Source organism: Clytia hemisphaerica, unplaced genomic scaffold (assembly GCF_902728285.1).
Source record: "Clytia hemisphaerica strain Z4C2 unplaced genomic scaffold, Clytia hemisphaerica genome assembly, whole genome shotgun sequence".
NCBI classification, from domain to species: Eukaryota; Metazoa; Cnidaria; class Hydrozoa; order Leptothecata; family Clytiidae; genus Clytia; species Clytia hemisphaerica.
Window position 1 is genome coordinate 369,206 of NW_027104543.1, and position 14,060 is coordinate 383,265.

Consider the following 14,060-nt stretch of genomic DNA (forward strand, 5'->3'; position numbering starts at 1 on the left):
ATTATTTTTACATTTTCATACACGTAAAGATAACAATAATCAATATCTTTCTGTATTATATTTTCTAAATGTTTTTGATTTGATACACAGAGCAATAGTCCTCCTTTATAAAATAATAGATGAGCAGGTGAAGGTTTGTGCTGCTACTTGTGCAGCTCTTGTGATCGTTTGTAATGCCAGTAGTGCTGAACTTTTGAAAAGAAAAGTGAAGAAAAGAGAAAAAGTTGGCTGTCAAGGGCGTATTAGCCTATTAGTGACGGGGGCTTTTATCGAAATTGTTCCTTCTACAAGGCATTAGAAAGCGGTAATCTAGGTATTCCCGAGCCAAGATTACTGCCAAGTTCTAACGATCCCAATTACATCAATCATAAATCAGTACCTGTTCCCTATGTATTTGTTGGAGATGAAGCTTTTCCTTTGGGTATTCACTGTCTCAAACCTTACAGTCAACAAGGCCTTACACTTAGAAGTCGTGTGTTCAACTATCGTTTACCTCGTTTCCGGAGAGTTACTGAAAATGCACTTGGCATTTTGGCAAGTAGATTTTGAATCCTTTTGAACAAAATCCCACTTGATCCTGACAAGGCTGTAACGATCACACTAGCTTCACTTGTTATTCATAATATACTTATGGAACTCTCAAGCGACTCTTATACAACAGAGGGCTTTATCGACGAAGTCGACGAAGAAACTGGTTAAGTAACTGAAGGAGCATGGCGTGAGCAAAATTTAGCTGACTTGGCTTTCCTCGAATTGCAACAAAATCGAGGAAACAATGCGTATAACCGTAGCTAGCCAAGTTCGAGAAATGAACTTGTGTCTTCTATCACTTTTTAGGTTTTAATAATTTCACAAAAAAAATACAACACAAAACACACTAGCTGAATGATCAAATGAATGGAATATTTTTGTTTACATAGCCAAATCAAAAGATTTTTCTTCCTTTCTTTTGTTTTGAATATCGTAAGCTCGTCGATTATAATCAAACTAGTTTGATTATAATCGACTTCTCTACAATAATTGGAACAATGGGAGTTCGACGTCATCAAGATAATGATTTTATTATTTTAAACTTTGATACACGACACAATAAGATAAGATTATCGTTTCGTGATTATTTTAAATCTTATCTTAATTCATTATTGCTCCGTGTAAGAGGGCCTTAACTTAGTTTATACTTTTAAACCAGGTCGGGCTCAATAATTAGTCACACTCGGAAATCTGGTCTTCAGGAAAAAACAACATCAGTCATCTTCATTTGTTTGGGTAAGATAGCAACTTACTTTCCAGACTATGAACACTAAAATTCCACACTGCCATTTTTCTGCATCTTGTATAAAAAAAAAACCAGCACTTCAGGAAAGTTAGGCAATTTTCTAAGTGAACATAAGATTTCCTGTACCTACCATTAGACTGTCTAGGCCAATTCCGAAAACTGAATTTTTTTCAGTTCTGAAATTTATGGAACTTTTTCATCTCATACCTATTACTAGCCTTTAAAAAATTAAAAGTTCCATTTTCATAACTATTTTTGACACTAGATCGACACAGGATCTGTTATAACCTACAGATCCTGTGTCGATCTAGTGTCAAAAAATTTCTCTGCAAACCACTGATTTAAAAAAAAAACAGTACCGTCAACTGCTCTAACTGGGACGATTGGTGGAAACATGGGACTGTTATCTTGACTGTATATTTTTCACTTACTGTTAAATCTCTTTGACAACAAATTTGTTTTAATAACTCCACCAAGTTTATCAATCATACTTTCTGTCATAACATGTAACGATAACTTTCACTGATAGTGGGCCCTTTTGCCCTTTTAAACTTTTTTGTTTTCATTCAAAATGACCGGACGCCATATATGTAGAATTAGAGAACGCCTGCCGCCTAACCACCTATTGTCTGATGGGATTAACAAATAACAAGTGTGTAACTTGCCGTGCGAGTGATGTCAAACGCTCCATCGTTTTGCCACTAATTTGGTCTTCCTCGTTCCAGCTATTCACGTGGGTTCTACCACAGATTTTTTTCATATTTCGATTTAAAAGCATACTCAGTGCGGAAGAGAAGTCATGCATCTTCATTAACTCAAATCAATTTAATTTGGAGGTTCAGTGAAATGTTAGCCGAATTGCCGTCCCATGTTTTGTCAGATAGTCCCAAGTTAGAGCAGTTGACGGTATCAAAGATGAACTAGCCGGTCCCCGGCGTCACACACCGGTTAAGCTGTAGCTGAATGCAATAAAAGTCCTTTGGATGTAGACAAATTTTTTGTTTAAGTCAAAAGTTATCAGGAAGAGCATCGTTTACTGTACCAGTGTTGTCTGAAACAACTCTGAATATGCCGTCCAGTTGAAATGACAATTCTTCAGGAAAAAGTGGGAAAGTCACAAAAAATAGTTCAACTCTTTGTTTTTATCAGGTTGAAAAAATAAGACAATTCTAAGTTGCTTTTTTAGACCCTTGTCATAAGGCGGTCATCGAAAAATTGTTCTATTCGTGTCACCCGCCTGCATCAAATTTTCCGCTGATTTTCCGGTGCGGAGATGCAGAAAAAAATTTGGGAAAAGTAATTTGTTCTTTTGAAGTATAGCTTTTTTCTCAATTGCTCTGACGACTATCGAAAAATTGTTATGCTCCCGTTACCACCTGCCCCTGAGTTACTGGCGTGATTTAAAAAAACCCGGGAATGTTTTTAACCGCCCGTCCACCCGCATGCATTTTTAACACCCGTTGCGACGCGAACAGAGCATTTTTTCAATGACCACCTAACTACCTGCGTTTAGACCAGCCTGGTATTTGTAATTGCTTGCAGTATTCTTTTGAATTCTATTGTTCTGAGCAATTGTTCGGTTTGTCAAATGCCTAATGATGCCAGCGTGTTGGCATTTCGTTAGCATTTGAAATGCCATTTTGAGCAAAGGAATCCCCTTTTCTGGCATTTCAAATCAAACAAAGAAATCAAAACAAAGAGAAAAAATGACATTTTTGATTTTTTAAAGTATTTGCACGTCTTTTATTCAGTTCTTTCTATAGATTGTAAAATTTGCAAGATTTGCCATAGCCTAGCTCTACGGGAAAAAGTTTCAGCCTTAATGACTGCAGTTTTTGAGAAATTCCATGCTTTTCATTGTTTTTCTGTCAAAGTTGAACTTGAGGGAATCACCTTTTCAGTAATGACTCTAAAAAGACGATGCCATGACAGAAAATACAATGGAAAAGCTATTAAAATTGAATCCCTCATGAGCAAATGCCAAATTACAAATGCCAGTTGGTCTAAACGCAGCCACTTTTCGAATTTAAACATGTAAAATGACGTACACACTATTTGACAGTAACGATGACATGAATGTTTTTATATGAAGAAAGAGGTTGACTAATTTTCCCTTTTTGCTTTTTATCGCCTTTTGAATGCTGTCGTTGTTTGGTTTGACAAACTTTTTGATTGTTATGTTTTGATTTATATTTGAATTATTCTTTTCTATAAAAGGAATTTGTTTTGAAAAGAATTTGAATGTCATTAATAAATATGATCGTTATTTACATTCAAAAAGAATTTAAACAAAAGAAAAGAGAAAAACAAAAAACGGGCATGCTTAGGCAGAAATTAAAATTACTAAATGTAGACGGGCCGCAAATTTCAAAACAAAGGCTGAATAAAGTCTAAACCAGGCTCTCTCCGATCTGTCAATTAAACCAAACTTACCGAGGACAAAACATTGCTTGCGAAATCAAAAGTGACACACAGACAGAAAACAGAAATCAGACATACAGACTACGGCTATTAATATAGATAAAACTGTATCTTTCAAGATTTTTTGCTGGTTTACATAAGTTTTGGCTAAGCTCGGACCACAAAATTTTTCATTTTTGCCTCCATAATCCTGGGCCAGTTTGGGTCATGTTTGGGACTTTTTCAAGTTCAAAATTTTGGAAATGTGAGGAAAATGTGGTAGGTCCTTTCAACTAACTTTATATATAATGTTTCTTATAAAATTAAAGCAAAGATATGTTTAACAGAAATCGCGAAGTGGCCGTAAAAGTTAGTGCCATATACCAGGGATCGTATAATAACCACCCCACTTAGATAAAAAAGGCAATTATTGCTCTTTTCAGCAAATATTGCCGAAAACAGCAATTTTTTCAACAAAAAATGCAGAGTCAGCAGAAAAGTTGGAGAAAGAAAATTGCTATTTTTGGCAAGAAAAAATAATTTCATTGTTGAACATGTGATATTAGACACCCCTCAACCAACTTTGCCTCGTTTATTTAGTTATGTTTTCAACTGGCATTTGGTGGAATGACCAGCAAAATCAAGACAGATACATTTTTTTTGATTTTATTATAATTACAGAAGCCTTTTTTTATTTAGCTATTTATATTTTTCTCATTCCATATTTGGGAGAATCTAGGTTTTGTAAACCTCTTTTGAATTATTAAATAGAAATAGAAATATGTTAACAAGTTTATGACTGGGTTTTCTTTTCCCTTTTCTGGCTGTGTTTTGGTATCAATGCAAGATCATTTAGATATCATTTTGAAATTTTCAGTATTTTTAAGTATTGAAAATTTAAAAAAATCACTTTCAAAATTTTGCAAACCATTTTCTGCAATATTATTCAATAATTCATGAGCACCTATGATATCTTTTCCCTAATAAGGTCAACAAATTCTGCTGATTCAGCATTTTATCGTTAAAAAATTGTCATTTTTGGCAATATTAATTTGCTCAGGGAGACAATGACTAATGAACTTTTTTGTTTTCCTTCAAAATGGCTGACACTGATTGAAGTTGAAGATTTAAACAAAATTGTTTTAAGGTGGAAACTCAAAAATATAAAAAACCCTATTTTTTTCTGAGTTCAGATCCTGAAAGTACTCCCAGAACTGTAGTTGAGCCCCTTCTAACTTTGCATTTTTTTTAAATGGTGGCAAAATTAAATTTTTGACAAAAAATCAAATATTCCAACTTTGGGCTGCCATTTTAAAAAATCAGAGAGGTTGATATCCATGCCAACTTGAAAAACTAATTTGGCGAACAACTTCATAAGAAAAAGATCTACATGTGAGAAGACAACTACCTACAGTAGATCCTCCCACAGCCAGATCACAGTGATCTTTTATTGGAACTTTTGTAAAATTGGGATTATTTTGACTAATTTCCTTTGTATTTCCTTAAGTAGTGCTCATAAAGAGATGAAATTTGGTATATGAAGTCTCCTTATAGCAATGTAAAAGTAGGGAAAAAAGTTTTCTGATACATCAAACTGTTCACCAGTTGTTGGGCACTTTCGTTTTTGAGAGCTCCCTCTGTCCTGTCCTCATCCCGGTTGAGATCCCTCTAAATTGGAATGAAGATAATTCCGGATAAGAAAGTGCTAGAGACTTGAAATTTTCACAGAATGTACTTTTATTTGCCCTCTAAAGGATAAAAGAATTTCCTAAACTTTGGCTAAAACCAGGAATTATTAATCCAATTAATCCAATGAAAGATCGCATTCACACATTGAAGAATCGTTTTTTGACCAATCAGCACGTGATTTTTTACTTTAGAATGTAATCAAGACAAGGCCTAACAAAAAAACTCATAAAACAAATCATTGCTTCATGCTGAAATGGATGCTGCATTATGAAACCAGTCCTCTTATTTTGTTTCGAGTTGCAATTAAAAGAATTGTTGTTCTAATTCCCAAGATATCACTTAGATGGTCAGACCTTGATTACACCTTATAAACTAAAAAAAATTCTGCTCATAAACGGGTAAGTGTATGAGTGTATAAGAAGTTATTCTTCAAATTAGTTTTTGAGGTTGGCATGGGTCTATCTTTTTATTAATGGCTCAAAATGTAGGCAAGTTTTTTAAAATACCTTAATTTAAATGCACTTTTTTACCTCTAACAGAGCTACTTTGACTGCCAGTTTTTCATTTGTGTAACTCACACGTTTTTTAACAACTTTGCCTTGGAAATTTAGTGATTATTTTGAGTGACACTGGAGTGGAGAGAGTCTTCGTTGCTCTCATTTCGACCCCTGTATTACAAAACAGGTTTTATTATGAAACGGCTTCTTTTTGTCAGTGTCCTTATGGTTTTTTATACGATTTTTTTTCAATACTGGCTTTTTAAAGCTCAACAATCATCTCTCCATTTAAATGGCGACAAGCCTTACACTATATGCACCCCAAAATGTCGGTGAACTCTAAAATGTCGGTGAACTCCAAAATGTTGGTGAACTCCAAAATGTAGGTTTTTGGTTTGACGTCCACTGAAATTTATTGAGTGTGTTTACAGCCAGAAAACTTTGGAAATAGATAACCTAAAAATATATATCAATGATATATCTATATCGAATTAATCGCTAATTTTGATAATTTTATTGAGAAACCAGTGACGTCGATTTTAAAGCCCTGTCTATTCTGAACATTGTGTCAAAATTTTATGTCGGTAACGGGCCCTCATTTTTCAAAATTTTGACAAAACTGACGTCAAAAACGTCAAAAGTAGCAATTTTTCCGTTAAAAATGGAACCAAAACTGATTAAAATGCTTTTACTTTTCTTTTGATAATTTGACAGAAGGTCATCGGTTAAAGACTTTTTTTACAAAAAAACATATAAATTTTGATGTAATTTTTCTGCTTTTTTCTGAAAACACACAAGAATGCACAAGAATGCACCTACATTTTGGGATGCAGTAGAAAATAAATTGAGATTTTTAACAACTTTCTAGATGGATCATCTCCCTTATTTTTAAAATTTCTGTCGATTCTGTAATGTATTTAGATCTTTATCATACTAAAAAGCATCAACTTTGTTAATTCCACCTGAAGCTACGCGGAAAAAGGCTTACCTACATTTTGGGGTGCAGTATCTTTAAAAAATGAAAGTTCGGGCTTGAATAATTTTTATCCAAAATGGTTTTAAATGGAATTTTGCACTGGGAAAGATTCTTTAGGTGACAAATCAGTGCCATTTGGCTCTTTTTTGTATTCCAAATGATTATCTGAGGTGTCACAAAGAAAACTAAATTTACCAACGTTATGTAGGGGTGCAGACAGTGTATTTTTTTAAAATTCAAGCCATGTCAGGGAATTCTTTTGAAATGACAAAAATTTGGAAACAAAGCAAGGGACCAGTGCTTAGTAGTATAAAGTTTGAAGGTTTTTGTTTAAGACCCATTAGCTCCAAGAAATGAAGCTTTCTAATCTTGACTAAGATTTTGAGCTGTTTACTCATTTCAAGTAATTTATTCAGTTATTTTTTATGTATTTCTTAGAATTAAACAGTAAAGTAGGTTAAGAAAATATAGCAAAAAGGGCAAAAAGACCCTTTGGGACCCTTTGGGACCCTTGGGCATACAAATCATGGGCATTGGGCATTTTTTCTAACTTTAGTCTTTCAAAACTGAATGAAAAAGCAAATCTAAGACTTGTGTGCCATAATATCCTGGCAGCTCACTGTAGCCCTTGTAAAGCGCTTCTTGATTGTAATAATGAATTTATTATAAAAACACCATAAAAAATCGGCTAATACACGTTTTTTTTTAAGAAACACATTTTAAGAAACACGAGGCTCAGAATGCCTAAAAACAAAGAAACGTCTAAGAAACATGCTGAGGCTGAGAATGAGAAAATAACATTTTTTCTTAAGAACCTTCCAATCGAGCCTTTCATGAGGCTGATTATGTCAAAAAATTTAGAAACATCTAAGAAACATTTAAGGCTCAAAAGAACAATTTCTTAAGAAACATCGAGGCTGCTTAGTAAAACTAGTTGCTTAAAAAAAAAGAAAACGTGTAAACTAACTGAGTTGTACACTTGAAAGGGTTCAATTTATTGAATAGATCTTTAAAATTTCATTAAAGGAAATAAATAACTTTTTAATTAAAGTATGGCCATTAATCAAGATTGAAATACGACATCGAATCAATGATAAGCCTTTGATCTTCAACATAAGTGCCTGCCTTAATTCTTTTTACGATATTTACTGAAATCAATAATAGATCATTGATTTCAGAAAATACCTTCAATATTCAAATTCAAACCATACTAAACTTGATTCATAATAAATGTTTACAAATATGGATTAATTGATTTATTTCCAACTCTACTTTGTTCATGTTTTCAGTCAATGATCCTGTGCTATGCTTTTAATTATGACGATTTTCTTTCACTTTACTTCTAGAACGATGCAACTTCAGATGTGGTGAATGTCCAAAGTGAATGTTCAAAGCTTGAAATACACGAACGAAGGTATGTTTCTTTATTTTCTCCAGTTTTGGTTTGACATCGAGATTGAAATTGATTGACTTTTTTGTTGAAAAGATACGATTTTTGACTCCGCAAACCGTCAAACATCGATTTCAATCATGAAGCGTCACGATGTTTGGCGGTTTGCTCCCAGCTTTGACAAAATGATTCTTTTAAAATTAGGGGAGGGTGCATTAATGTGGATAAGCTCCTTTATGTGGAGGATTTTCTCCTTTAAAAGCTTAGTGGGTGAATAGTGGAACATGCATTAAAGCATTACCTTTAAAAAAAGTGAAGTACCTGAAGTTATTATATATCCTCCTGATTGTTTGGTAGTCTGATAGATCCTCGTTAAATTGGCAGACCTCTATTGATCAATCTATTTTTCTCCTTCTTGGTTTTTGGAATGCGAAATTTTCTGCCTGGTAGGTTTGATTGTAAAATAGGGTGGGCGGGGGGCTCATCAATGCATTCAGACCTATGTTCTAATGTTGTTTTATTTATACCTGATTGATTAATTAAGAAACAAAATTATTCTACCATCAATTTCCTCCAATCTGATATTGAAATAAGCCCCAATGTAAGATATGATTGAAATAGCAAATTTATTGATCGAACTGATCCAACCCTTAAGATATTATTGAAATAGCAAATTTATTGAACGAACTGATCCAACCCTAAATGTTAATCCCGATCAATCAATAATGCTTTTATATATAATCTCATTACAAAATGGTGGTTATAAAAGGGCAGTACCAATTAAAAGTTTAAATTCAAATTTTGTGCAATTTTTAGACATTTTGTATAACTGTTTTTTTATTGAATGATTCTTATGGAATTTCCATAATCTACCTCTAAGTTAAATAACATCAATAATATCCAACTGTTTTTGCTTAAAATTCTATTATATTTGGAAATTAAAAAGTTGCTATACTATAATCGCTTCTGCAGGTCGCTAGTGTGTATCTATACTACAATGATGTTTTCAAACATATAGTCGTTTATTGATGTGAATTTTTTGTTTTGTCATTTTATTTTCCTTCGCTTTTTTATAAAAGCAAGAGTTTGACAGGGGATTGGCTTCAGTTGGCTTCCATTCAAAACATTCGAAAATAGCGTTTTTATATCATTCTTTTGAATTTTTATTTTGCAACTTGTTTTGTCTGGACATATTTATTTGAGTTTGTAGAACTTGTTGGAACTATTTCATTTGGACCATTTACTGTAAGAGATTGTGACTTTCTGGAGTTGTCATCTCCAACTTGAACGAGCTTTTTCCGCCATAGACATAAAGGAAACATAAAGGTTTGTTAGTTCGTAACTTATTATTTTTTATCTATTTTGCTTATACATGATTCGTTTGAAAATTGCAGTCAGTTTGGTTACTAATCGTAATGTTTTGACGATGAAATATTTCTGGTACTTTTGAGTAGCTAATGCTTTCTTCAATCTACTTTATGACCTATTTTATCGAATCCGATCAAACAACAGAAACGGAAAAACAGAGTGCCTCTTTCATCGAAGTAGAGAAATTTAACCTCATTTTCATATACATTGCACCACTGACTAATTATCTTTCCAACGAAAAAAATTAAATTCTAGTCTTAAAGAATCGCACGTCTAGAATGTAAAATATGAAGTGAGAACGGACTAACATACAACCCTTTTTTTTAAGAACAGGTGAAGCACATACTTCAGCAGCACACGCTATATTTTTAGATCTTTCAAAATATAGTTTTTGTTTAGTTTGTTTAGCTCCCAAACAGATCTTTAAATATATCTTTTAATATCATGTATTAACATGGGGGACATTTGATAACGTTTTAGTATTTTGTATTCTTCAAATCATTCTTTTGAATTTTTATTTTGCAACTTGTTTTGTCTGGACATATTTATTTGAGTTTGTAGAACTGTTGGAACTATTTCATTTGGACCATTTAAGAGATTGTGACTTTCTGGAGTTGTCATCTCCAACTTGAACGAGCTTTTTCCGCAATGTACATAAAGGAAACATAAAGGTTTGTTAGTTCGTAACTTTATATTATTTTTTATCTATTTTGCTTATACATGATTCGTTTGAAAATTGCAGTCAGCTTGGTTAGTATAAATCGTAATGTTTTGACGATGAAATATTTCTGGTACTTTTGAGTAGCTAATGCTTTCTTCAATCTACTTTATGACCTATTTTATCGAATCCGATCAAACAACAGAAACGGAAAAACAGAGTGCCTCTTTTATCGAAGTAGAGAAATTTAACCTCATTTTCATATACATTGCACCACTGACTAATTATCTTTCCAACAAAAAAAATTAAATTCTAGTCTTAAAGAATCGCACGTCTAGAATGTAAAATATGAAGTGAGAACGGACTAACATACAACCCTTTTTTTTAAGAACAGGCGAAGCACATACTTCAGCAGCACACGCTATATTTTTAGATCTTTCAAAATATAGTTTTTGTTTAGTTTGTTTAGCTCCCAAACAGATCTTTAAATATATCTTTTAATATCATGTATTAACATGGGGACATTTGATAACGTTTTAGTATTTTGTATTCTTCAAATTTGTTTATTATTGAGGCTTTTCCCTGTCACGTAATTCATATTCTTATGTTTGTGTTATAAAAGTAAGTAAGTCTGCGACTGTAATCGAAGGCGACCCGAAGACTCTTCTTTCGATAGCTATCTATTTGATGATAGGGGAGGGCGCCACTCTAACTCTCTTAATTGCTCGACTTACCCTAGATCATTTTCTTGATTTCTGAGCATCAAGCAGAGAGGCATCAAGTACCTTTTTGTACTATCAAGTACCTTTTTGTACTATCAAGTACCTTTTTGTACTATCAAGTACCTTTTTGTACTAAGTACGAAGTCTTCGTTATGACCTGGCGGGGGATTAAACCCACAACCGCACCTAGATGCAGAAATTTTCATCCGACACGCTAAAGCTCTGAAGGTCGAGAAAATTTTCAACATCTGAAAGGTTTAGATTAAGGAATTTTGCAAGACCGCGTCAAGGATTTTGCAGTGGGAGGCCTGGTAACCCATCCCTCATTTTCGGGGAGGCGGGTCCAACTGAAATATATTTAGGTTTACGCGCAAAGTTAGTTGAACCCGACTTTAAGATACGGCACAACAAAATAATGCCGACTATCAATTATCTCTGATAGGAAATTTACCCCCCCCCCGTGGCCGCCAATCCGCCACAAGAATATCATATAACTTGATGCTTGACCTCTATAAAACAACCATTCTAACTGTTGTAACCTCATTCATTCAACGAGGCTTATCTTTATGAAGTGAACAAGCTTTGTAATTAAATACTGTTAGCTAAGTTAACTAGCTAAAAGTAAGTCTTTTTAAAGCGCTTATCAGCTCTCAGAAAATTATCCTTGTCATATGATATGATGACAGTTGTTTTCTCTCAGTTTCATTGCGTTTCATTCTTTTCAATTTACTTGCAAGCATATTCTCTCCATAGCATCGTTCTTAAAACCATCGACCATTATGTTATTCATGTTTTAATAGCTTTGCTTAAAGACTTTAATCTCTATCTGTCTTGTGCAACACAATCCGATTCTATCATCCTCAAATTAACTCAGGATATTGCAATCTTTCTAGGCTACCGGTATATCCTTCAATAACTTTGCCTCATATTATACTATACTTTACTATACTATACTATACTATACTATACTATACTATACTATACTATACTATACTATACTAGACTATACTATACTAGACTAGACGATACTATACTATACTATACTATACTATACTATACTATACTAACGTATACTATACTATACTATACTATACTATACTATACTATACTATACTATACTATACTATACTATACTATACTATACTATACTATACTATACTATACTATACTATACTGTCTTCAACACTGCAAGTTTCCAATCTCTTCTGAAGCATTAACTTCTTATTAGATATTTGCGAGATGACTTGGGTCCTCATGACGTTCTCCTGTAACCTAGAGAGATTTGATCAGTTCTGCTTTCAATTTGTAATGTGATCAGTTATATAAAAGGAATATGGATTTTACGATTGATAAGACATCGTTGAAAAGGACAAGGTGTTTCATTTAACCCACGTGTGAGATTATTAACTACAAAAATATTTGTTATCCCAATTTTCCCCTAAACCCCTCCTCCTCTTTAAAATGGTTTGGAACTCCTCATCTTTGATTATATCTGATTAGACTGCATTTCTCTGAAAGAAATTCTTGTCAAAAAGAAGATGTCAGAAACTGAGATTAGAAAGGAGGGTCAAAAGGGAGGAATGAGTGTATTTCCTTTTCTCGGATAAAACCTTAGAAGTTGATTTTTAAGATTTTTGATTCCTACAAAAAATTCTCTTTAATATTTATCTGCCAAGAAAATCTTTCCCTTTGTTTACAAAAAAATTTTCGATTCACTCTTCATAAATGAAGATGAATTCACAATATTTGTTGTCTGAAGTATTCACCGGTGAATTTGATCATCATTTATTTAACAAAAAGTTGAATTCAAGATTTTTATAATATTATGTTGCTATGTAGGGATAATATTGAATTTGGATTGTGAGGCTATAGGGTGTTTTCATAAAAGAGCAGTTGGTTTATAACTTGATATCATGAAGAGGAAGTTAGAGTTTGTTTTGGATTTTTAGACTTCGTGTTTGACATTTTGTATGCATTTCTGAGGAGCCTCACGAGATAATATGTTGGTTATTAGGTTGTTATCCAGGGAAGATACCGCTTTTTGCCATGTTTCATATTATGTTTATATTATAGGAAAGTTTTTAATCAAAGCTTGATCATCGAATTATTCCTCTCGTCTCATATGATATGGCTTTTACGGATATAACACCTGGAAAAGTTTTTTTGTTAACATAACGGTGTCTCCATACTTGATTTAATTGTTTAAATTTCCTCAGAACCTGTCCTGTTCAGACTAAAGTTCTCGTTTTCCTTGATTATTCAAATTACAGGAGTTTTGCTGCATTACTATAACTGTCTTTCTTTCTCTGTGAGCTATGTAAGGAATGTTTTTAATACATGAGAATTATACGTCGTCACTCCTACTGAGACTGAAAATCTTTTTTATAATCTGGATATAATACCATAATGCTATAATAACAATAGTATGTATTGTTACAAGTAATACGAAAATGCCAATAATAACAATTGTATTACCGTGCTTGGATTAAGGATTTTAAGATAGTAAACAAAAGGCTTAAAGGCAAGGAAAGATTCTCCAAAGCGAAAAGAGTTTTTTATTGAAAACTTGAGCCGGTGTATATACTGTGCAATTTGGAATTCTGTTAGAGTATAGTACACACAGTTGGATAGGCTGGCTCTTAACAGCATATCTTTTTCCGAGATTGTTTGGCCTCTTCTTCTTCTTGGTTGGATGTTTTATGTTTTATTTGGTTGATTTTAAGTCCTCCACTCTCTTCCCTTCTTTGTAACTCATTCCTAAATGGATTTTATTTGCTTCACTTATCAAAAGTATTGGGTATGACTTTCAAGAGACAACTATCAGTAAATATCCATTAATGTTCTTTACCATTGACTTTGTCGTATTCATGATATGCACCACTGCAATGCAATGACTTAACAAAATTATGAAATTAACTTTCTGTTTTTGTTCCATCCAATACGTCACTTTTTCTATTGTTTCAGTGACGTATTGGGTGGAAAGTTTTAAAAGTTCTCAGAAGACTCTCCAGTGGTGCATATCATGAATTTTCTTTCTTGGGATTGTTTTCGCTAGTTTTCTGGTTCATTTGTTAAATATTTGAT

At 33.1% G+C, this 14,060-nt stretch overlaps 1 protein-coding gene across 3 annotated transcripts in view; it reads left to right on the forward strand.

The window, feature by feature from the left end:
• Nucleotides 1-14,060, forward strand: part of LOC136822655 (four and a half LIM domains protein 2-like) — a 36,429-nt gene that overhangs the window by 340 nt on the left and 22,029 nt on the right. The window contains exon 2 of one of the 3 annotated variants that reach the window (XM_067078939.1): nucleotides 8,185-8,252. In XM_067078939.1, coding sequence (XP_066935040.1) covers nucleotides 8,185-8,252 — 68 coding nt within the window. Of the gene's footprint in view, nucleotides 1-8,184; nucleotides 8,253-9,142; nucleotides 9,555-10,243; nucleotides 10,268-14,060 lie in introns of those variants that run through there. The other 2 variants (XM_067078943.1, XM_067078944.1) reach the window with 2 other exon arrangements.